The sequence below is a fragment of the Gallinula chloropus genome, assembly GCF_964237585.1.
Source record: "Gallinula chloropus genome assembly, chromosome: 3".
Taxonomy (NCBI): domain Eukaryota; kingdom Metazoa; phylum Chordata; class Aves; order Gruiformes; family Rallidae; genus Gallinula; species Gallinula chloropus.
In genome coordinates this window covers 67,479,707-67,505,568 of record NC_140087.1, presented here as the reverse complement: position 1 = coordinate 67,505,568, position 25,862 = coordinate 67,479,707, and the positions used below count along the sequence as shown (strand labels likewise).

The 25,862-nt window shown below is 36.6% G+C and overlaps 1 protein-coding gene across 1 annotated transcript in view; it reads left to right on the top strand.

The window, feature by feature from the left end:
• WDPCP (WD repeat containing planar cell polarity effector) overlaps positions 1-25,862 on the top strand; it is a gene marked incomplete at both ends in the record, with an annotated part of 99,543 nt that overhangs the window by 4,948 nt on the left and 68,733 nt on the right. Inside the window, 5 exon segments of the mRNA XM_084261670.1 lie at positions 387-457; positions 707-766; positions 8,988-9,102; positions 12,739-12,872; positions 17,325-17,516. Of these exon segments, the coding sequence (XP_084117796.1) occupies positions 387-457; positions 707-766; positions 8,988-9,102; positions 12,739-12,872; positions 17,325-17,516 (572 nt within the window).

The window sequence follows — 25,862 nt, the reverse complement described above, 5'->3', positions numbered from 1 at the left end:
CTGAATGCGAGATGCTTTCTCATTGCAAGTGCTTAGCAGCTGGATAAGATATTACATCCTGAGAGCTTTGTACACAATTGCCATGGTGAAGTCATGGTCAGCATGGATATTTCATGCTAACTGTTCCTATGGCAGAGCCTTTCAAAAGGATCTCATTTGACAATAGAAACCGATAGAAACCATAGCCATGTCCTTCTAATTATAGGTAAGTTTTACATTTAAGGTAACTCCTAGAAACCTTAGGTTTGTGTTTCCACATGAAAGGAAGCTTAACTGGAAGAAATTATATACAAATATATGTTTGTTTACATGCACATATACACACACACACACGCACATATAGACACACATTTGTCTATTTTTAATTTTTTTTTTTTACTTGCCAGCTCGAGATTATCCTTGGATATTGAAAAACAAGCGACCAGACAAACTGCGAGATACACTCAAGGAGGTCGAGGTATGTTTCAGAAAGTTTCAGTACAGCAACATATAATCCGGTTTTCAAACCTCTTTCAACAGCTTTAATTTTCATAAAGATCCAACTCTCCCAGTGATGATAAATGTGCTTTTGTCTGGTGGGCTGTTCTAAAACAGCTGCATCTTTGTATGGCGTGCTTCATCTATGAACTTGAAAATCACAAGTATGTTAACCGATAGTGACAATGTATACTGCCAACTCTGCTCTCTGTTTTCTGTTGTCCTTTAGGACTTAATGCAGAACAGTCAATGTACGCTGAGCAAATGGAAGAACAAACATATCTGTCAGGTAAAATGTTTTGACAAGCTCTTGCAGTGTTCAGGCAGTGGAGCCGAACAGCCGTTCAGTGATTGATGCAATAGTGTTAAAATGTTAACTAATGCAGAAGAGCATCGGGGGTTTAATGTATGGACTTTTATTATCCAGATTGTATTTGTTTAAATTTATATCCTGGAATTGATGTTACAAAACAAAAATCTGTTTTTTATAAACAAGAGAAATGAAAGGGCCCTGATTCTATGAGCTTATGTGGAAAAACTGAAAGCATCCCCTACCTCAAAACAGCAGGCTAAGGGAGCAGTTAAGGTATACAGACAGGTCTGGAATCTATGTTATATTACATTTTGATATCTTAATTGTTTGTGTCTGTCACAATTCTTCTTTTTTTGTACTTTATGCTTGTGTAATACATGAGGGAAATTCTAACTTTAAACCAGCCTGATCAGTACTCGAGTTAAGGAACAAAAGATGTACTGACATGTGGGATACATGGCCATGTTCCCTGTCTATGTAAGTTCCAGGTACTGTATACAAGAAACAGCTTTTCACATACTCATTAACAGAGAGCAGTGGGGTAGGTGGGACATGTACACATGACATGCGCTCTAGCTCCTTAACCAGGAGCTTGTTCTGAAAAACATATGTAATGTATTTTAGAAGTTTTAGAAGTTTCTGCAGTCTTCATTGCTCAGGAGGAACGTGGATTCTATTTGAAGCTGCTTTGGCATGGGGTATACTGTAAATATTACTAATACCATTTCTAAAAAGAAATTTTGTGTTCCAACCTTTATGCTTTTTCAGATTCACTCTTTTTTTCCCTTCAAATTTGAGTAGTTCCAAATGTTTATTACAGGGTGAATATTAAATATTCACACACTATACAGCTGAAGTTCCAGAAGTGTCTTTAAGAATAGCAAAATTTTTAAGTACGACATGCCAAATAGTATATAGTCTTTTTGTATCAATGATAAAGGTATTATTCTCAGCTACATTTGCCTGTCAGATGTTATCGCTAGTAAATATATATTGTTGATGTACAGATTACATAGTATATATCTTTAAATGATAATCTTCTAGAACTGATTTAAATATTAATTGTATGCTAATTTAGAAGGTTTTTTTCTCTTGTTATTGTTCTGATTAGGAAAGGAATTTGGTTAAGAAATACTGAGCCAATTAGCCATGAGTGTATTTATCTGCTTCCCAGTTTGCTGTCTCTTCATTTGCTTTCCCTATCCCTTCTCTCTATCGTTTTCCTTCCCCTCCCATCTCTCTGCATCCACCTGCATTCCTTACCAATGCATACTTTGCAACAGTGAGCTTCTTGCCAAAATTTGATCACCCTGCCTTTATAACATTACACCTTCGGGTGACTATAAATTCTGTATAAAGTGGTTTTAGGAGTTTTTTCTTTGGACTTGGCATCCTCTAAGTAGTTTCATAGTAGATAAACAAAAAGGAAGCAAATACAGTTTTATTTATTTCTTGTACAAGATGGGAAAATAGGGAGATGTTTTTATCTTAGTATATTAGGTCTGGCGCTATATTGGATTCAATCATGTAAATGTGTAGCTTGATACCTTGAGTAGTTTTTTAGGTTTTCTTAAATGGTTTGCATAGCCAGAATGTAAGTGATAGTATAGTTTATACGACAGACAGAATTAAAGCTATAGATATAAATCATAGCAATTTCTCTGTCCTTAAATTATGTTTTTGGTTTCTCAATCACAAATCAAAATCGTTTTTAATATAATAATGGCTCCAACAGGGTTTAGAATGTTCTGCCAAAAAAATTGTGTTATTCCAGTAATACCTGGACTCTTCCTTTTCCAAACAAACATTCTGAACCTTCTGAAAAGAGGTTGTATGTTGATTTATTTTTTTTTTAGCTCTAAAAGAGATTAATTATCTGTTTCATCAGGAAGTGCTTATCACATAATGGTGCGACCTATGTCATATCACTAGTGTATTCACGTGCTACTTGGGAGTAGCTGGTAGTGGAGAAAGTGGAGTCCACGTTTGCATTAACTTTCAAGTGTATTAGAAAGCAACAATTCAGACTAACAGCATGGAGTGCATGTAGTAAAATACCCTGACTGTCAAATTTTCAGTGATTTGGGCTAAATGAGAGTATTTGGTTTAATTATAGTGTACTTTTTACCTGTGTTTTAGTAGCAATGCAATGTCAAATAATTTTGTGAATTAAATTATTAATTATATTAATTAAAATCTTCAGCTCAACAGCTGTCAGATTTTTCAGTAAATATTCTATGTATTTGAATCTGCTGTATCTTTAGCTGAATAAGGGAGTTCTTTCTGTTCTAGTAACCATGTGCTGTCCAGAAACTCAAGGCTCTTGCACCTTTAGCAAGACAGAACAAATAAAACAAAAAAAATCTGAAAGGTAATGCAATGATAATGAGACTGTCATTGAAAAGAGTAATGTGATTTCCCTCAGGTTTTGTGAAAAAGAAGTGTTCTACCTTAGTGTTTCATTTTATGCATCAAAATGTCTTCTGTTACTTTTTTAATGCAATCAGTGCATCCGAAGTTTCATATTTACTTCCTTGTCCATTGCAAAAAAAAAAAAAAAAAATCCATTGACCTTTATTTTTGCAGTCCTAGGTATACATTCTAGTACTGCTTTACTGCTTAGAGCTTCTGAAATAGATGATGTATCAGTTCATATAAATATTACATAGAGTGTACAGGGATTTTTGTCAAGGAACTTGCTTTCTTATTTAAAAGAGCTTAGTTGAGCCCTAAAGGACTGAGGTCTTTTCTTTAGCCCTGTTCTTACTTGTCCCAATAGAATCTGAATGCACGCTATTTCTGTATGGTACTTTTGAACCCCAACTTTGTTGACCTGTGATGAGTTGCTGAAATAATCCTGTAATCTTCAGTTAGTTTATGTCTAAGGAAAAGAAATAGACCATAAAAGAAGGACAGAAACAAAGACAAGAAATCTTTACAATAAGATGCCACTGTATTGTTTATAATGAAGTAACCAATTTACTCCCCGGCATTCCCTGCCCAGAAGTAATAATCTAAGGAATTAATTTTATCAATATTACTGAGTTTACTCAACTCGGCTCTGGCTGCTTTCCTTCCTCTTGTTCTCCTTCTCTAAGTCTTTGGAATGCTTTTAAGTTTGCCACAAAATTATGAAATCAATCCTGTGAAATTCTGCCATTGGTTCAGGTTTGATTTTTCAATATAAGGTAGTAAACATTAATAAGATCTAGCCAAAACATTTGGATTCCAACTTTTTTTTAATTTTAGGTTTGCATTATGAGGTAGAATTAAACGCATGCCAACACTGAATTATTTTATTGTATAAAAGCCAAGCACTAGCTGTGAATCATATCTGTTACCAGCTAATGAAGAGACTGTATCTAGTCTTTGCTAAATTACTTTGATTTAATTTTATTTGTGTTGCAATTTACATGTGTATACGGATGGTTTTTATGTTACTGTCATTGACTTAGAAGTGGATTCTGAATTGAGATACACAGCAGTGTTTGCTGACGTGGCTTGTTTTATCAGCTATAATACCCATAAGCAAACTGATTTAGCAAGATACGTGGTGACATACAGTAGCACATCTGATGATAACAAAATCAAGACATTCTGGCTAGAATACATGAGAAGCTGGTACCCATCACTAGTTCCTAAGAGGAACACTGCCCTCAAATTAAATTCTTTTGGTTGCTTTTGATCACAGCCATTAATGTGTTGTGTGGTTTTAGAGATTTGGAGCTAGAAGTACAAATGCATTGATTATTGTGAAACAGTAACGTGTAACAACAATAACTTCATCTGTAATAAGGCATGCAATGGAATAATTACAGTAGGGTGGCTAAGAAAGCAATCTGGAATGAAGAGGTGGGGAAAAACCCTGGGAACCTGCTTGAACAAGAAATGCTTTGCAATTCTCTTCTCCTTTTGCATATTCCTTTGTCAGTTGGGCTCTGTGAGGGAAAACAGTTTGCAGCAATATTTTTTACAGGCATATTTTCCTTCTCTTCCAATTTTAATCAGATAGAGGCAAATCCTGGCTTTACTCTGCAGGTATCTTTTTAGGTAGAAGGGCTGATAAGCAGCTAAGCTGCATGAATGAGGATTCAGGGGCTAAGGCTTCTGAGGATAAAGGAATCCACTTAAGTACATGCTTAAGTTCTACTAAGGTCCATAAGTCATGAGCCTGTATTTAAGTCCTTTACTTAATAAAAGGCAACTCAAATACGTATTGGAGCATTTTTCTATTGGGGAAGGGAAGGGCAGTCTTCCCCATTGTATCATATGCTCCTTCTTACATCTTTCTTGCTCATTGGAGAACCATTTTGGACACACAAAGTACATAATTCTCTCTGTCAAGGTCTTCACATTGAACTCCTCAGTAACACAGAAATTAACTGGCCCTTCCTCCTAGCATGTGGAATGACCAGATACCCAGACGTTTTACTCAGACTACATTCAAGTACAAAGCCTATACCTATACTTCCCCATAGGTATGAAGCCATACTTTCATATTTTTTGTTTAGGAATGCCATGAGACTGTTAAAGCTGTAGATATGACTCTCCTGATTTCTATTTTTCACATTGGAGTACTTGAGTCTGAAAAATTTGTGATGTGTTTCATTATTGTGAGCTTCTTTCCCTAATTTGATACCTGTTAGATGGAATAACTTCATGCCTTCTGTAAATAATGCCTCTCATGTTTGCATTTATTCTTTAGCAATGATGGGCAGTTCCCTTGAGCAGTACTTTTGGAGTTGGATCACTGTGCATCTGTGTTCAAGCCAAGTTTGTAATCTTCCCCATTTGCTTTATATTCATTTGTGCTTGTGATTGGACGGCTCCCATTCACCAAAATACCAGCTTAACTATGCAAGCTTATGTATGACAGCACCTAAATCTTATCATGTAACAGCCTTTGTACAGACAGTAAGGAATTGAAATAATGACATTTCAATTTGAGCACATAAATATTTCCTCTTTTGGAGAATATTTTCAATGAAAGATAATATAGAACCATGTAGGTTGGAAAAGGCCCTTAAGATCACGTCCCAACAGCTAACCTAACACTTCATCACTAAACCGTGTCCCTAAGCACCACGTCTGCACGACTTTTAAATGATCCGCATTGTACTCCAAAGAATTTTTGAAGGGAGGTGGAATAAATACTGGCCTTACATGTCCATATACTGTGATTTACTTTTTAAATTTAGACTCTAAAGTTCATAGAGGGAAGGACTTAAACCTGTGGAGCACAGGTATATTACCAACCATGGTATGTTGTTATAGCAAAACAAATTGTTAAAGTGAAATTTAAATTTTGTCCAAATAACTCAAAACTTCTGTAGAGAATAATGGGAAAGAATGTTTTACTGTAAAAATAAAGGAGGGGAGTGCAATGGGAAAAACAATAAAAAACCATGAAAACAATATTTTTACCTACTTTCTGTCATTCCATTGTGCCATGTTGACAGCATAGAGAGATATCTATGCAATATTGAAAATACATAACGTTGGTTTAATTACTACTTTCACAGATGTAAAGGAAAGCACACCCATTAGCACAATGTATAAATGTCATCACACACTGGAGCAGTTTTCATAGATTTCTGTTCTAGCTCTGTAACAGATGTGTTTTATGTCATCACTAGTGAATTTACACCCTGAAACATGTAAGAGTTAAAGAACCCTAGGCTTATTTGTTGCTCTCAAGCCCAGAGTTTGCCAGTGTTTTGGGTAGATATATTGGATATCAGCAGAATTACAAGTATGTGGCCTCATTCACTAATGCAGTCATTCTTTGTCAGATAAACATGGAGGCCACAGACTTCTGATTCACTTAGATTATTCTCCCAGGTTAACTCCAGGATGCTCTTCTCACTCCATACAAGGCAAGGAATCGTGGGAGCAACCTACCATTACAGTGACATTTTCTGAAGGAGGAACATAGCTCGCAAGCAAACGTGTTGGTGAAAACGCAAGTTGTGCCAGCTGTCTTGTTGGCATATAACACTAAAGGATCTGGGGCATTTTACTCCTTCTGGGAGGCTGATATTCATTTGGTAGTTTAGAACTGAGCTTTCTAGAGTATTTATGTCATATGCATTGTGGTTTGACAACTTCTGGTTTTCAACTCTCACTTATTCAGCTGGGTTCCTTGGACAGTTATAGCTAACCGTAGTCAAACCTCACTGGACTTAACATTATCAAGTTGAAAATAAATTGTGATTTTATCTACTCTAACTTCAACATAAGGATAAATTGAAGTTTTGAAAGATTGTAATAAAAGCTGCATGAGTGTAACTGTGTCTAACATTTTTACTAGGACAAAACCTTAAAGGACATCTGTCATGATGGGGAATATTGAAACACTGACTATATGTATTTATCAAATGAATACATGATTAGACTTTGGCAGGATGGAAAGTAATTGTTTGTTCTTAACAAATGCATTTCACATCACAGGTATTACTTGTTTCTATTTCAGACGCCACGAGTTTCTTTTCAAACTACTGTGAATTGACAGAAAGATAGCCTGGAAAAATGTAGGTTAAAGATGTTAGTCAGGGCAAGAAGGTCATTTATTTAAACATGCTTGGCCTGTTTAAATAATCAGGGATACAGAGAGCTACAGAGAGCACAGGGATATATTAATATAGAAAAATTCACATAACTGAGAATTTTCATAACTAAATTGTTGGGACCACAGCATTGCACAAGAAGCAAGCTTGATTAGATAACTACCTTCCTGTCCCCAGTACTTTCATTTTTTAAACAATCCAGTAGATCTCACCTTAAGGAAATTTGCCTGGTGTTTATGTATCAGCGTGTTGTACTGAAAACTGTATCACCACCATGTTTGTCTTGCAGCTCTAGCATAAAACAAACAGGGATTTTTATGTCAAATTCTACTACAAGAGCAGGTGTTTCTCTAGTAGTGAGTTGGGTTTTTTTGATTTCTGTAAAAATCTTATCAGGTAGAAGTCAGAGACAGAGTCCCAAGCTTCTGGTCTTTGAAGACATCCTTGTACGTTTCCTCAGTGGTCTTTCCACTCAGGATTCCTTTGGCAGAAAAGATTATTCAGTGAATGTAGGGCTGGTTTAGCCTCTGCTGAACAAACAGTGCTTTTTTTTGGTCTTTTAAAAAAAGCCAACAACTTTTTAAACTTTTTTCCCCCATGTTTTAACATAAAGGTTTCTGGAAAACCTGTGTTTTGCATTAAATTAAACAATTTATATGGTCAGAATTTATCTTCTGTCCTGTTATTTAGAAAACAAAATCTCTAGTAAAGCTTTTTCTATGCCCCTGTTACTGGAGTGACTTGGCAAAATGAGATCTACTCACAATGGAGCAGGGAATCGTGTAGGTTTTATTTTCTGAATTTCTTTTTTGTAATAGTTGCATTCAGAAAATGACTAAGTTTAATTATTTAATTATGCAATAAGAAGTGGTTTTCATTACTCCTCCCACTGAGCATTCTCCTTCTCATACAAGATACGGCATTAGATAAGTACCATGACTTAGTCTTCAAGATTATATGTATCATTTAATTGAGATTAATTAAACAGAAATATTCAATTATCTCTGAAATAAGCCTCTGACTATTCTGTCCCTTTGTTTAAATTCCTTCTTTATAAGAGAGACATCTATAACCTTATGCCAAGGAGTATATGAATTTTTGGGGAGCCTGTGGCTATCGCTCTGGTAGGGGACCATTTTTTAGGTTAAACAATATATGAATGGTCAGAAATAACAATGAAAGGAAAAAGGTGCTGGTTTTATTCTGTGATAATAATATAAAATTACATGAAGCCCAACCTTCTGTCTTTCATACAGGCTTTGCAGTTATTTTATATAGAAAAAAACAAGTCTATGGATGATAGATTGATTGTCCTTTGCTCATTTAGGGCAGAATTTTCGCCTCTTTTTTAACAAATTAATTAAGTAGATTTTCTGCAATATTTGGGGCTTAGCACACATCTTCAGCAATCTTAATTCATGTATCTGTATAATTCAGTGTCATATTGCACCTCTTCCCTTCATTGAAAAAGCTTTCAAAGTCATTACAAGACATCTCCACATCAGCGATAAGTCTTTTTTGCAATTTTGAAAAATAATTACTATGTAATGGACAGCTGCTAATATGTACCTTGGAACGTTTCGCTTTATTAATGATTCTTGATGTCTTGTTTTCTCACTATTTGGATTTAGCTCCTCTTTCACTCCGGTGTACTGGTGTCCCTAAGCCTTTCTGGGCCACAGCTGGAGAAAGTGGTGATTGACAGGACCCTGGTGGGGAAGCTCATCTCCGACACCATCAGTGATGGTAATTACACCCACGTGCAAATCAATTGCCTACATTAACAATAGAGTAGAGAAACAGTATGTCAACAGGTAGACTAATTATTGCCACTGGGGACTTGCAAACACAACAAGTAATTGCATGTAATGCCATAGTTACAACCCTCAGGACTAAGAACACTTTAAGAATAATATTTAACATCAAAGTTTGCAGGCTTGTCAAATACTGAATGGGTTTCTAAAATTCAGTTTCTTACAGATTTTAATCACTGTGAACATGCCATTTGAACTTGTCATGTTTATTTCCTAAGTGGGAAAATGGGACAAACCAAACATTAGCCAAATGATTAATTACATGGGATAGAGTTTATTAAAACATTCACTTATTAAAAAAGGCTGGATAATATTATTTATGTGGATGTGTTCTGCTTTAGTTTCTAGATTTCCCGAATCTCGTTGTTATTTACTAGTGACTGTTAAAAGTGAGGTTTTAGTTGAATGCAGAAGAAAAAAAATATAAATATACCTGTTTTGATCGGCTTTATCATATGGCTACAGCTTTTTCAAAGTGCTTCTACAGAGCTCCAGTGAGAACTCAGGGAACTTGGTGTCTGCACAATCAAGAACATGGACTTCTCTGCAAACCAAATTATATATGCATTATCTTCAAAAATCTTAAAAAGTAGATTGAAATGACATCATTTCAATAAGAATATATGCTAGATTTAGTTTCAATCTTTAATGCCTTATTTTCTTCTATATCCAGGCATCTATTCAATATTGGCCTGGTTATTTAAGGAAGTTGCAATAATGTGTCCCTCTGATCTTTACTTATTAGTATATTGTAGTTTAGTCTTGAAAAATTACATTAATATAGTGATGTTTGTAGAATCTTAGTATAAAAAAAAATAACCATAACCTCAGTGTTGATCAACAAATCGCGCTGAGAGCAAAGAACACATTTAATGTCTTGACTCCTTTTGTTCACTCTTCACTTAAGTAACTTGACTGCTAATTCCATCTCAGATTTTTCTGCCCTGTTTCTGGAGGAGGATTTCATACTTTCAGGTGACAAAAAGTAGGAAAGTGCAGACACTAAGGTTATATGCCCAAATTGAAGTTCTTTGTAGAAATTACCTAGAATACTCTATCTTTTTTAAAACCGAAATTGTTAAATAAATAAATAATGCTTATATAACTGTGTTATGAATTCATATCTTCCTTCATATTGCCTTAATACATCATAGAAATGCAAATCTGAAAAAGAATCCGGCTAACTGAAGAATCTTACAACTAAAACAATAATAAAGCAACGAATATATTTTCCTACAGTTATACAGCTCATACAGCTATACATAATTTCACTATTTTTACTTATTCAAGAATTTCTTAAACCTCTGTGTTTGGCAATACCCACGTCTGAAGGTGAAATGGGACTGCTTCTGTTCAGTAAAAGCAAACCCTCCAATACCTGTCATCACAAAACCTATTTGTTTTCATGAGCAACAAAAGAAAATACTTCTGTTACCCGCAGAAATAGTGTTCAAAATATGCTGCTTCTTTTATACTGAACTTTCCTTATGTGAGAACTATGACATGATATTGTCCTAGAATAGATTATCTTTTATCCAACATAATTACACAACTTTCCAATCTAGGGTGAAATTAGGTTGTGATTAGAACCAAAAGGAATTTGATATTTAATACAAGAAGTCTGTATACAAATAACAGCTCTTATTTTAGCAATTACATATATGTAGAAATGGATAAGATTGCAGTCTGACAAAACTACTTATGAATTTTTCTTCTAACTCTGAGTAGCCTGGCCTCTTAACATTTGGAATGAAGGTCAGATTGTGTGCACAAAATACAGAATTAGGATTGCATTTATAATCCTCCTGCCTCTAATAAAGTCCTCCTGATTTGTAATATATAGGTAAAACTTTAAAATAAAATTAGAAATTATATAAAAAAATCCTTTCCTAAAAGAAAATAGTATTTCTCATTTTTGGAATTATTTTTATCTCTAAGGTCTTATGGTACTAGTATATAGAATATTAGCTAGGCTACTTAACATTTTTAGGGTAATCTGACTCTACAGCCTATGGGTTCTCTCTGAATAATGGTCCAACTATTCCAATAGTTGCATACATGTTGATCTGGTCTGCAGTCCTGCCCAGGACAACCGTGGATACTGAAAACCAAGAGACTGATAAGTTTCATTCATATCTGTCCAAGGATCTTGGAATCCTGCTTTCTTTCCTTCGACCAAAACGAATTTCAGAAGCATCTGAGGTGTGCTGTAGGCCGTCTTTAATATAAATTATGTCTGTTAGGATATCAAAATACCCAAACTATGTATGTATTGAGGATACCGTGCTCAGTGGCCCTGAATTTTCTGATGTGTTTAGGATGTCATTTATAGCTTCTAGCTCACCACGTCAGATAATTTATCACCTTTAAAAAAAAAAAAGCTGGTGCTGATGTTACGTTTCAAAGGAAATTATTTGTCTTTAAACTTTACCCTTTAGCATACCAGATACTTTAGAGCTGTGCCACTACATGACTACTGGAAAATGAGACTGGTGGTAAAAGAGACTGAATCAAAGTAAAGCTGAGTCACCAGTTTATAAGACTGAACTGTCAATCGACTTAAGTATATATAAAATACATTTAAGAATGTAGTATATTAGTCACAAATGCATTTTTCTGTTTTTCAGGGGTTGTTCCATATGGTTGGTTTTGTTTTTTAACATAGTTCCACTTACCATTTTCCTTTTAGTAGAGGTTTCTGAGTTTACTTTCTGGAAACAGCTTTGTAACTTTACTTTAAACTTCATTCATATTAAGAATTATTCAGTAATGTGCTACTAGTTATTCTGAGGACTCACTTCATTCTTGGACACCTCTTGAAATGTGGACACTGCTTGAATAATGGGATAACACTTGGGAAAAATCTGGGATACTACTATCGAATTAATTTTCTTTGTCAAGTGAGTTACACATCTTCCTGTTGAACTATTTTGGTCTAGCACCCCCTTATGATAATAGCAGGGATTCCACTTTTCCAGGCTTCAAGGGAGTCTGATCCAGCTTCATTACCTGTATGGTTTGGGTATCCCCATGTGAAGCTTTCAACAAATTCATAAGCCCTCTGAACATAATCCTGTGTGAAACAGCCTCCTTAGTGTCTGCAGCAGCACCCGAAAACTTACAATCTCAAAACACCAGATACACCTCAAGTACTGATTTGCATTTGTCATCCTTAACACAAGCAACACTGTCTTAGGTGCATTTCCAAAATACTGATGGATGTTACCATAAGAAAAAAGTGAAATAAAGTTGAAGGCTGAACCAAGATGAAAATGAATGTGAAAGGGCATAAAACATATATTCAAATGTAGCGGTAACTTAATATGAGATAATTTATTTAGGTTTATGTAGTTAGACTACTCCCTCAGCTTTATTTCTCATTTCCAAGAGGGCTCTGGCAGAATGGCACATTGGTGTCTTTTAGGAGATTACAGGGTCTTCAGTGTAATATTTAAGATACTGTCTTGAAAAAACTGCTTTTCACAATGTCTTAGTGGAGGGTTCAGTAATTTGTTTTCTTACTAGAAAGAGATAATATAGTGGTGATGATTTTTGTTTTGTTTTTCAGCCATTCTTACAGACAATTTCATCATCTTGTCATTTGAGGACCAAAACCAACTCTGCTTTATTCAGTTTACAAAAAAAATGGATTCTCCTGATGTAAGCAAAAGACTGGAAAAACTCTCTTGTCTGGACTTCAAGGTAAAGCTGCCGGTGGGGACTGTAAATACTGCAGTAACTTGACGTTATGAATCACTGGTACTCACCGCTATCATATAGCAGTATATATAACTGATCAGTACAGCTCAGATTCTGAAAATGGCAGTTATTGAAAAGTTAAAAAAAATTACACATCGTTCTGAGTTAATGAGTTAAAGTACTGTACCAAGAGGGATCCAATTTTCTACTGTATTCAGGTTAAAGGCCCAAACACACAGTTGAGTTACCCCTGCTTAACGGATTACTTTGTGTCAGTTGAGCAGCAGTAACTGACCCTTTGCACGTTCTCGGCATCTAACAAGCATGAAGCAAAATCTGTAATGGTAAACCTCAGTGTACAAGATTTAAGCTAATGTGTTTTACCTCTTGTTTGCTGTGGGCTAAAAACGCACGCATGGTCAATTACTATGGCTCACCTGCTGTACACAAACTCGTGAAGTTATGATAATTCAGTCATCTGCCTGAGCTCCAAGACTGTTGTAATTCTTTGCAGAAATCTTAATTTTCCCTCTAGGTTACCGTAATTGTATTGTTGGCCGAGTTGGTTTTACAATTAAGCCACTGAGCTGGGACTCAAGGTACAGAAGCTGAGTTTCTCACCACGACCACACAATGTGTGTGACCTTCAGCAAATGACTCAGTGCCTCTGTATCTCAATTCACTGCTCACGCAGTGAAGATTGAAGTACAACTTTTTTTCCCAGCTCTTTCTGTACAGGTGTGCCTGTACCCTGGTCACAGCAGTAGCTGCGAGGTTCCCTAGAGGTAGCCATGCTGGCTTTAAATGAGCCAGTCTGGATGTCAGTAGAAGCCATCTCATCCCAAACTGAATTACACTGGGTCTTGGATGTGTAGACATAACTTATTTCAACCATAAGCTCTTTGACATCGAGGCAGTGGCTGACCTTAGGTGGAAGCACTTGGCAGTATGACAGTATGAAAAACTAATCAGCCAAAGGCAATTAACTTTGAACAGGCAGAGTAGGAAAGGGGCTGCACACAATTCACTGCAAGGATGAAGAAGAGGCAGGCCATTGCTCCAAAAACGGTAGAAAGATGTAGTAAGCAAAAGAAAGAGTTTGTATTTATTTCAGACTGGATAAATGTTAAGGAAAACAATCTTGTGCTATATATTTTCCTCCTGACAACCCCTTAGTAATTTGCTTCTTCACATAAGGTAGTTTTCATCTGCAAGGCAAGCTTTTTAAGGGCATGTTTAATTTAAGTTTTGCCATATTACGTTTTAAGTTGCTTGGGAGCAATACTTTCTGCTGTGATGAATATCTAATACATTTTCCAGGCTGTTTCAGTTCAGGGCCTCTTTTCAGCAATGACTTGTGTTTGCGAGATTGATCCAACCTCTATAACGTGGATTTGAGACAGTTCACTGTTCACCAGGAACTGAGCTGATACGTAGTTTACTTTAAAATGCTCTGTGCCTGTGGATGGCCTGTGGTGTTTGTTAAGGTTGTACTTTGGAAGCAAGGGTGCCGTGTGGTGTGGGGTATTGGTGTTTTTTTAATAGCTCTAAACTTCAACGAAATAGCTGTGGTGAGCTGAAGACTGCCTTCATCATTTAATTGTGAGGGCCATAGCTCCTTAATTAATCTACGTTTAGGAAATGTGTTTTCATTCTGGGTATTGCTGGGCACATTTTGGATCTAACGGCCGCGGCATTTCTTTCTTGGGAAAGGAGGAAAGCCTAATCCACAGAAAACTTTCTCTGCCCTAGGAAACCAGAAATATCTGCTGTTCTCCTTAATAGGGTTGTTACGTTCAGTTCTTTGCTGACACAGCTGAGCTTCTAGAAACGCCTCCATGTTCAACGCTAACATTGCTTTCTCTTGAAATCAGTGGGAATCACTACGGAGTATTTCTCTGCCAGCCAAAAAAAAAGGCATTTGCATTTTTTAATTGAATGTTCTTTTGTGTGAGGCTTGCTAGTTAGGCAGCTAAATATAATTTTTATTATCTTCAAAACTGCACCACTGTGAGCCAGCAGAAAGTATTATTCACTACTGCAACAATATTATGTCAGCTCTCTGCATTGAATTAGAGTTCTTCATGGCTGCTTTTGGTCAAACTTAGAAAAGCTAAAAGATCACAAGCATGGCCAACAGTAGTGTCGCTATCAGTAGTAACAGAAGAAACAAAAGATGATCCTCGATTGCAAATGTAGGTACTTGTAAGAATACACACTTTAGAAAAAACAGTTCTTTAGTGTTGATTTTTTTTCCCCCTCAAGAGATATAGAATTAAAAGGTAGCTTGTGCTGGTGTAAAACTACCACAGAATAAAATACGGAGCCAGTATTCAGAAATTTAAGTGGAGCCTTCATCTCTGTCTCTGACTTTTGGTATAGCCTTGAGAAATGTATGTGGTATTTGGGTTTAAATTCCTGTTTATAAAAAGAGGAAGATGTTTGCTTACAATCACATGTAATGGTATAATTAAATTTCTGTCATACTTACATTGTAACTTCTTTGCTACTTGGACAAAAGCAACTACATGTTGTTCTCTGTCCAGACTCATGTTGGGCAAAATAGGCCAGGAGGGCTAGGCAGTACTGGCTTCCCAGAGTACTGTTAATAATAAGAGCAAGTCAACCATGCTTTCCTTCTCACGGTTTGGTATTTATCCAAAACTTGGGGGTTTTACACAATATATACCTAAGTGGATGAACTATTTTCTCCAGCCTCTTCCTTTATAAACAGTACCACCTTGGATTTTATTTACACGTTAAAATGAGAAAGGAAGGTTTATTATATGAATTACTACTGTCCTCAAGACCAGCAAAATATAAACCCAGCTATTATAATTTGCCTTTTCTCAGTGGCATTAGTCCATGTTTGAAAGTGCCATGTCTAATGCAAGCCATAAAGGTTTACAAAGGATTTGTGGCTGTTAGTGCATGTGAAATTGTTATAAACAGTTAATGCTGCCATACAGCACTAATTCATATCTGTGAAAGTATTTGTGGTTTTCCATCCTAATAAATGTGTTGTCACCAAATTAACTATTTATATAGAGTTTTAATTCAGGTGTCATCTACCTGTTAGCTTCTATGTATGTTTTATCTTTACACTTCTAAAGAGTAGTTTGACAAGTAAAACGTGATATTCTGAAAATAATGGCCTTCTGCAAGTTTTTCCTGTCTGTAGTTTTTTTAATCCATTTCAATTTACTGAAGGAGGAGACAGTACGAGGAGTTAAATGTTTACCATGAGAGAACAACATTGGTAATTACTTTGATTTCAGTTCCTTTTGATGTGTATTCAGGGGATGAAGAGGTCAATAATATTATGACCATGCAAATAGAAAAGGGTTCTTTTTGACCATATAAAAAACAGCAAAGGATTATTAAAGCATTAACCTTGATTTTAATGGCCTTGGTTGAGTGGTGAGATCACAATTTGGATGAGCCTGATTATTTACTAAATACAATACATAAATGCAACGGGTTCTTAACACCCATTGCACTCTGGCATTATCGCATTACTGCCATCCTTTGTTGCCTTGCAGACAGGAATATGAAAGCAATCTGTCATGTAGTGAGACTGGCTCCAGAAGCATTTCTCTGATAAGAAGACCCCCTGCCCTTTGCTAGTGTCTGGTCCAGTAGGCTTAGCCATGCGCTTAATCCCCAGAAAGTGGTTCGATTATTGCTGACCAGCAATGGCAAGATAGTTTTTTTTCCCCTAGCTATCAACCTTCCATTAATTCCTTAAGCAGAAATGCGGTGCAATCTATATTTCCTTGGCATGTGTCACCCAGATGGTGCACTGCTCATGTTTTCAAATAACCATGCTCCAAAATAACAGAGTTTGAATAATAAATTCCACAAATCCTTCCCGAGAAAGAGGCACAATTCTCAAGAGCTGCATAAACTTTACGCATGATGCTGTAGCTCATCCACATTATGCAGAAAAGTATATATTCTCTTGCAAAGCAGATGTTTGTAGCTGGATTTTGTAATTTAGGGAGGAAAAAGAAAGATATATGTTTGCTCAAACACTGTAGAATATATTTAATATTTGATTATGTCTTAAACACTAGCCTTAGCTCCCTGGTCAGCTTTGCAGAACTTGTCATTTAATATGGCTGAGCTTAAATCCTATGTGTAGGTCGATGCTGTCAAGCAACCATGACTGTACATTTTGGTATTGATTGGAGTCATTGCAGTAAATTCCTTCTTAACTCACATTCCTTTCCTTCCGAATCCCCTCCCCACAGATAAAAGTGTGAGCGTGTGTCTCTGTCTGAGGAGATATTTCTTACATTTACAGACTGCCTATATGAAGATATATGTACGCAGTCCTCTGTGTATATATACACATTCTTTTTTCACACATCCAGGGTAAACGCTCCCCATTGCTCCTACTATGCTATTTTATCACCTCAAATGTTTCCTGCGTTTCTGTTTTTCTTCCATCAGATTTCTTATATTGATATATTTGGACCAGAAGGTAGAAGGATGAAACGTCACCTGGCAATAAACCGTACGCAAGATATGGTCATTTGCTGGTGGTCAGCAACTAGTGATGGAGCATGGCCTTGGTCTCCTATTTCCTGTGAGAGGGACAGAGCCAACCTATTGCTATTAGGCTGTGCACATGGCAAATTGGAGGTAAAGTGCTGAACTCTCTTGTTACATGATTTTTTGGATTTGCTAAAGAAATACCTAGTCAACTTAAATGCATATTCCAGTAGATGTAAAGAACAGATATGATAAAAAGACATGAGGAAGGAAGATGAGCCGTTTGAACCTTAAAAATAGAGGCTCGTTATTTAACAAAAAAAAGTACCTCATTTAGTATGTTATGGTTTTCACATCAAAACTGGCAATCTGAGAAATGTAGCAAGGGCTTTAGGTCTTTATAATAGAAAAGCTTTGGAGCTGCTAGCACTGAAAATAAAACTGTCAGAGTACCACTAGAGAACGCTATCCTGAGTTAGAAACTGTAGCTGTTGCATGCTTGTCTAATTCAATTATTTTACATTGTCTGCAATGTTAACTGCTAGGCACTTTGCATCTCTTCTAGGTAGTTTAATGTAAAATTTTAGCTATACCCAGGTGCTGCTTAAATTATTGCTGTGAGTATTGATCAAATCAGGGACCAATTTTTTCTTAAAAAGTCAAAATTCCCCATCTACAGGTGGGAATGTAAGCCACAAGTTAGGACAAGCCTGCAAGCTGACCCCCTTCCTGACACTTACGTTGCTTACCTTTTTAGGCAGATGTTTCCATTTCATCTATTTCATTTTTGTCTATTTAAGAATATTTCTGTCCAGTTTCTTATGTTAGGTAACAAAATCAAAGGTATCTGGGCATACTCTGAAAAGAACTGGAACCTGAATTCAGAATGTAAAAGCTGTTCAGGGCTAGCATCTTCTATAGGTCCTACTGTATTTTGAATTTTGTTTTCAGTTTAGCTGAAGCCACTATTAATATGGACTAAAAAGGCACTGACTGGTGGAAGAAGAGCACAAACTTGAGGATCAGCTGTGGATAGCTCTTCTGGAGTAGCTATTAGAGGCTGTTTCCCTGTGGGGAAAAACCCTAAGTAACACTTTAGAGTAAGCTGCTCTCATAAACAACATCCTGTTCTCTTTAATTAGGGAAAATGTAAATGATTTAATGTCTTGGAATTATTACTTTGATAACTAATATTAATTTCAGTGAGGGTTCTCTTTTTCCCTTGGGATTTTCTATGTATTGAAAGCAAAGGAGAAAATGTAGTTGAGACAGCTTTTCTTTTATAGTTCAGTCATTAGTCACTGTAGAATTTAAGTTTAAATTACCTTCAATTCTGCCTTCTTTATTTCTTTTCAATTGACCTCTCTCCACTAGCGGTCATCTTTGACTCATCTCTCTCCTCTGCCTGATATACACCTGCAGTTCTCAATTCCCCCTGCAGCTATGCCCAATCACATATAAAAATTGCTCTGGTAGCTACAACGTGCATCTGTACTTTGTAAGCTTTTTCAGCCTAGTCCCTGTGCCAGTTTTATATTACGAAGCCACCCTCCTAACATTTCAAATCTTATTTCTTACCATGACTTCTGTATGCCCAGGTTCTGGCAGTGGCATTCACGTGCCTTTTGTTTCCTTCTTGCATCTTCCAGAAAGCTCCCTAAATGCCAAAATAGCAATCTCCAGTCTCTGTTTTCTGAGATGTTTTTCAGAGACCAATTTCTTTTTAAACATTCACAGAACCTCCCCCTGTCAATTTAAAGCTCTGACCGTTTCATTGTATATAAGATTTCCAAATTATGGCATTGCTCCGTGTCTTTCAGTACGCCTTGTTTTATCCTTTTCTGGTTTAGACTCTAAATTGCTCAAGGCTGAGGCTGTCTAGTATAGTCCCAAGCACATCACTGGTGCTTAACACAATAATGATAATAAGCATTCGCTGAGCCTTTAGGCCTAAACTCATAATCCTTTTAATTTAACCTATATTGTAATATAAATATAAGAAAATTATTGTTAAAAGCAGAACAGCCAAATTTAACTGTTCAGTTGCTTTCCCTTTTCTGATTCTTTGTGCTTGAATGCCTTTAGTCTAAGATCTTCAGATGAAATTTTTTCTTCCCATACTTGTCAATAAAATGTCCCACACTGTGTCAGGGGTATGGAAAATTTAAGTCATATTTAGGTAACAAATTGTCTTGCTGGTTGTCAGTCTCTTCCATGAATATTGTCTCTTGGATGCTCAGTGGGCTGCTGTGTAATGCTCAAGACATCTGCCCACACACTGCCCCTGTGTATAAATGACATGGGTTTTCTTTTCTTGATTTCTCTAGCATCTCTTATGGGCAGTAGTTAAAATCTGTGCATGGGTGGGGGATGTTGTAACCCAGCAGCTCTAGAAGTAGCGTCAACCCCCAATCTGTGATTAAGTGTGGGGCCTTTTTTCCCCTGCAGAATCTTGGAGGGGAACTTCAACTTCACACCTCTAATTTCTGGGGGTTGTTCAATAGCTTAAGCATGAACAAAAATGTAGTTAGTGTTTCTAGAAAGCTTCTAAGCAGAATGTGGTATCTGGGTCAGATACCACAAAAATACAGGGTTCATATAAACATGCTTATTTGCCTCTCTCTGTCTCTATGCCCTTACCATTTGTAGTGTTTCTGAGGTGTAGACCTGGAATAAAAGCATGACATGTTGTTGTTAAGGGTGGAAGTAAATCTATATTTATCATATTTCACCAATAATATGAATTTTCTCCCAGTAAAAGATTATTGTCAACGGAACAAGAATGAGAAAAGCATGAACTTGACTCAGTTTGGAGCATTGATCAAAAAGAAATGCAGTAAAATACTACCAAAATTTTTACTTGAAAATAATAGTATAGCTGGGGTAAAACAACGTTATTATCCAGCTTTGAGAGAGAAGCAGGAATTGCTGAATATCTAGCCCATAGAGAGCTGTTTGGCCTGTTGAGTTTACAAAAAAGCCAGCAGAGCCTGAGGAAATGAATGGGTGCTACACACAGCTTTTCAACAGCACCTTGGTGCTCACCTACAAAACCCACAAAAAGATCTGCCAGCTACTGACACTCTTCTTGCTGTGGCAGAGCGAATGGAAATGGGACACTTAGGTGATACTGCTTCCTCCTTTGAGTGGTATTTCCTGCCCACTAGAAGATTTATTAGGGTGAAGACAGGAATGGCTTTAGGACAAGGCAACTCAACCCCTCGTCATGATAATATCCTGTAACTACACCTTCTGCATTGGGATGATACACATTGCAGATACAGTGTTCGGGGTGTTGCATACTTAAGCAGCTTTTCAACCTAATGGAGGAAATACGTTTTGCATTCTAGATACACTATAAATGTGATTTGAATGGCACTGTGTGGCTTTATGTTTTACTGTTTGCTACTAGGAAGGTTAAAGGTAGACATTGTTCCTCTAAGAAGAGAAACTACTTTTTCCTCGGAAATATTAACTTGTTTTACTCCCTGTATATTATTTTTTTTTTCTGAGATCAGTGTTTACTGTGTTAAATGCTGTAGGGTTTGGTGAGGAATCCTCCCCTGAAGAAAGAAAAGCCCTTTTCTGTTTAACATCTGACTTTGCTTCCATGTGCAATATATGTTTATTTACATAATATATCTCATATAAATATATATAAATCCATCATATAAATGTATTACATATTTATAGATGCACGCATGTGCATCTATATTTGTCTGTTGAACCCTTTTCTGCTTTCTTGCATGCATCGGTTCCCTCTCGTAAACTCATCCATTCTCCAATTTATTTATTTAATTATTTGCGGTTTGTTTGTTCCTTCTTTGTTAAAGTACCGATGATCAAGGATGTTATTTAAATTGTCTCCCTGTGGAGATAATGCTGGTGTTTTGATTTCAAAACCAGAAGAGGAATCTTCCAGAAATCATTTCAGACAATTTGCTATGAATAAAATAGGATCTGATGTGAAATCATCCTTGGATTAAATGCTTTGAGAGAAAGTCATGTTAAAATCAACATGAACTTTATTCTGCAAACATAAATTAACAGGAGGTGATGATGCCAGGGCTCAGTTACTATAGTACCTTGCATTTGTCTTTGCCATGTTTATTTTCACTCCATTTAGTGCTAGTGCGAATCACTGAAATTATACTTCAATCTTGTGGAAAAAAAAATCATTTGCCTGAGAGAGAATATTATTTTTCTTTCTCCCGAGAGACAATATTTAACAGTTATTGCTTCCACATTGTGCCTCAAACTTGTGAAATAAACACAGTGGATCTTTTGAGTGAACTGTGCTACAATTACTGTAGCGCTCAGAAAAACATTTACAGCGTGCAACTGGATAGCTGAAATACCTCTCACACACATACAGCGAAGAATGTAAAATCCTTGATGTCACGTTGGGTTAAAAGTTCAATGAGTAATATGGGATAAAGATGATGATGATAAATTTTGAAAGAAAATCAGAATAAATGTTGGCTGAAGATCTAAATAGTAAGATTGAATGAGGGACTATAAATACAGTGCAGACAAATAACTAACTTAGGGTAGGAGCTTTACATTTTTATTTTAGATATGTTTAAAAATAGGGTGTAGTTTTTCTTCCATCTTCATGGTGCTGCATTTAAAACTTACTCTAGTGTGTACTACACTTCCCACTCTACATTTCTAATTAAAGTGTTCCTTGTTATCCACAGCCTCCCTGTGTGAAATTAAATAAGCATTTTTTAAACATCCATAAAATAAATCAAACATTTTCCCCATCTGAAGGACACACAATTCAGTCACAGCAAGCTTATTTCTCTGTTTCTTTTGTTTTCTTCTTTTTATCTGCCTGGTAAGCCAATTTTCTGCTTAAGAACTACTGGTTAAAACTCTTACTTGTTTTGATATGTGGACTTTATCCTTTCCCAGCACTCTATGCAAAATACTTCAATTTTAAGTGTTCAAAGATTTGCACTGAGAAGAGTGATACTGCCCACACAAGCTAGTGCTGTTATTTCTATCAAGCATAAAATGAAAGAAAGTATTTTAACTTGCATAATTTGGGCCCCTTATTTACAAACATTAACAGATTCCTTTAGTGGGATTTTTACGACTTCTGACTTTAGGGCTTGAGATTTTGACCTGTATAACGTCCCTCATCCTGCTGATTAGCTGATGCAGAGCACAGGCCAGTACTGCGAGGGGAAAACAATGTAAATGTGCAGTAGTGGTGCATGATTACCACATTAATAATGGAAATTTGCATAAAATCTGTGGACAGTATTTAAATATATTTACTTTTTGTTTGTAGCGTGCACCTCAAGAAACTAACAAGTACTTCTAAATGTTATTGATTGATTTTAAAGAAAGTAATGGGGATTACTTTGTGCAAAGTCATTCCAGAAATCTTCCCTTGAAATCCAAGGCTATGTGCTTCATCCCATGATTTATGGCAAGCTCTTAGCACTGAATGGGATTATACACCCCACCATGTGATACTATGGCTCAGCCTTTTCAGATTCACCGCCCTGTCCCCTCCTCTGCAAATCCTGCAGTTGTCCTACCCACTTCTGAGGGTACTCCTCCAGCTTTTCCCTTCCATTTCCCCAAGCAAATGTTTTGTTAACTTCAAGATACATTGCTATTTTAATGTTTCTTCTTAGGGTTCTGCAGAAGTACTGCTCACTAGGAAGGAATCCCAGTAGATTCCTTTAAATGCATTGCTAAAGAACTGTGGGCATAAAATCTGCTAGCTAATGTGACTAATTACCAGTTAGAAAAACAATTGGCAGGTGATGGAGTACCTTCTTCTTGGGGTAAAAAAAGAGGTTCTGATTGTTAGACTTCTCGTTTTTCAAAAGCATTATCTTAGCCTTATTAACATGTCACTGTAGCTTTATTTCTTTCTGCTTTAGTTTTCCAGTTAGTGGCATGAAGAATTAATAATAAAAGTAATTTCTGACAGAGAAACTCAGATCTTCACTCTTAGATGAAAGAGAATATCCTTCTCTTTTTTTTCCCACCCCCTTCGGAGTGCCAAATACCAGTTACATTCAGCAAAACTGGAAACCAGAACAAAGAGGTCTCTCGGCTTGGTACTCTTCCTCCAAGAGGCACATGAGGCCACTGATGCATGAGAAGCAGCTTATCTGTTCCAATCTAAGGAGAAATGTCTTTCTTGTTTTCAGCCAGAATATGAACAGCAGTGTCTAGAAAAGTTTCCTTTAAGCCTCATTTGTTTAAACATTATGTCAAAACTTCTGGTTTGAAACGCGGCAAATAATAGTCTTTCTCTACTCACAGGATCTTTTCCCTAGTTACCAGCCCTACCTTTGACTTCATTTCAAGGATTTGTTCTCAAAATTATGTGAAGCTAGGAAACTTCTCATCTTAAGGCTCATTAAATTAGCCTTCCAAAATAGAACATTTTTACTTTCTTTTAAATTCAAAGTAGTAAGCAACATATTGGTCTAATGAGGCAGAACAAAATTAATAATTGGATTCAGTTTGGTTGCTGACTGTCAAATGATCAGATGACAACATTTACTTTTCCATGACTATTTCCATTGCTGTTTTCTCGTAGTCACTCTGGAGTTGTATGTTCACATATTTTCTTCTTTATTGTCTTAAACTTCAAGGCCAGTCTCTCTTCAGTCTTTCATCTCCCATAGGCTTGATTATTGTGTGGATCTTCATGACTTCTTCGTGGCTTATGAGATGTCCTGAGAGAAACGCTGGTTTTGGATCAAAATATATAGATGAATAACACAGTACACTGAAACCTGCCACAGGAAGACAGAAATCTGAGTCCCAGAGGGCCTCAAGGCTCATTTCACTGAAGTTATGGAGGCTTTGAAGACTTGCTTGGGCAAGATTTCTATTTCACATATTTGAAAGGCAGCTACCTAGGTCTCTATACATACTCGTAGGGAAAACTGCAGAACAAACAATAACACTTCACCTTGTCTTTATTTGGGGTTACAGAGGTCTGTGGTCACAGTAATCCTTTGTCCACAATAACCTCTTTTATAGGTTTCTTTGCTATGCAATTTAACACCCTAATATGCTACACATTTCAGCAGTTCAAACATCTGCACATTTTGTGGGCATAAATGACTATGCAGAGGCTAAGTCATTGGTGAGGGACTGGTGGGGGTAAGAAAAAGGGTTTTTTCGGACTATATAAGTAGTTTAATCTTTTGTTTCCTCTTTGGTGTATATTTTCATTGATCACTGCTCTGTGTAGGTCGGTTTGCCTGGTTTTCACGAGTTGGATGCACTGGCTTCTGTATTAGATGACTGTGCATTAAGTGGCTCTTTGCACGTTCCTAACTGCTCGTCCAAGGTTTTGTATTAACTGGCACCTGGTTTGCAGCCACAGAATTGCAATAATCTTTTTTCTTTCTTTTGGGTGAGAAAACTTTTTGCTGACAAAATAAGTAAGCTGTCAGAACAAAACATCCTAATCAGTCTGATCAACATCCCAAATAACTTGTTTATAATTTCATCAGTTGCTTCTGAAGTAATGGGTGGTATGCCAAAAGAAATCTTAATTTCTTAGTCTCCTCCTTTGCAGGATGAAAGGCTAAATTATGTGTTCAGTTGGTCTTGTGATCTGTGGAAATCAGCTTTAAACTGCTTTCACGTTATGTGTGCATTTCTGTTCTCAACCTGAAATTTCCAGATTTCCTCCTGCACCACCTCTCTGCCTTTTAATCACATTTGTTACCCCTCTCTGTGTAAATGGTACTTACATACCACCTGTATTCAAAAGAAGGGGCTTCCAAAATTAGCGGCAGGTCAGCTGCTTTACTTCATAGCATGAAGAATGCTATGGGTATACCTGAGGGTGGGGTTTGGCTCAGTTTGACATTTTCCTTTCACTCTTTTATTTCTGCATGAACAAACACCAGCAAGTTTCTGACTGACTTCTACTGCTCTCATTTTTTCAAAGACATTAGTTTTTCTCTCTTGGTCAGGGAAACAGCTTTTCATAATCTGGTTTGTAACTCCTCCCACACTTTGCCTGCTCAAGTCCGGTATAATACCTCTCGTTCAAACCTGCATATTATAGGACATAAATCCTCATTGGACTCCCAACACTTTATGGTACTCCCCATATTTCCACACTACAAATCCTTGCCCTTTGCCAGCTGCTGTCTTTGTATCATATTCTGCCTTTATGTTCTTCCAGTTCAATCAACCCCTAAGTACTCCTAAATGGTCCCCCTTTTCTGCTGGCACAAATTTGTTCATTCGGCATCTAAAGCTGTATGGCACCAAAGAACAACTACCACCTACTCATTTGGCAGCATGGAGTATGCATTGTTTAAACATGCCATTGTTTCTCCCATTGCAGTGTAATATTTTCTGTTACCATGGCCCACAGCAAATGATCAAAAATGCTCCATGTGTGATGCTCAGAGTAACCTATTATAAATTTTTCCGGCAATTTTGGGATTTTTTTCCCCCAACCCCACCTGTAATTAATTGGTTATTCTTTTATAT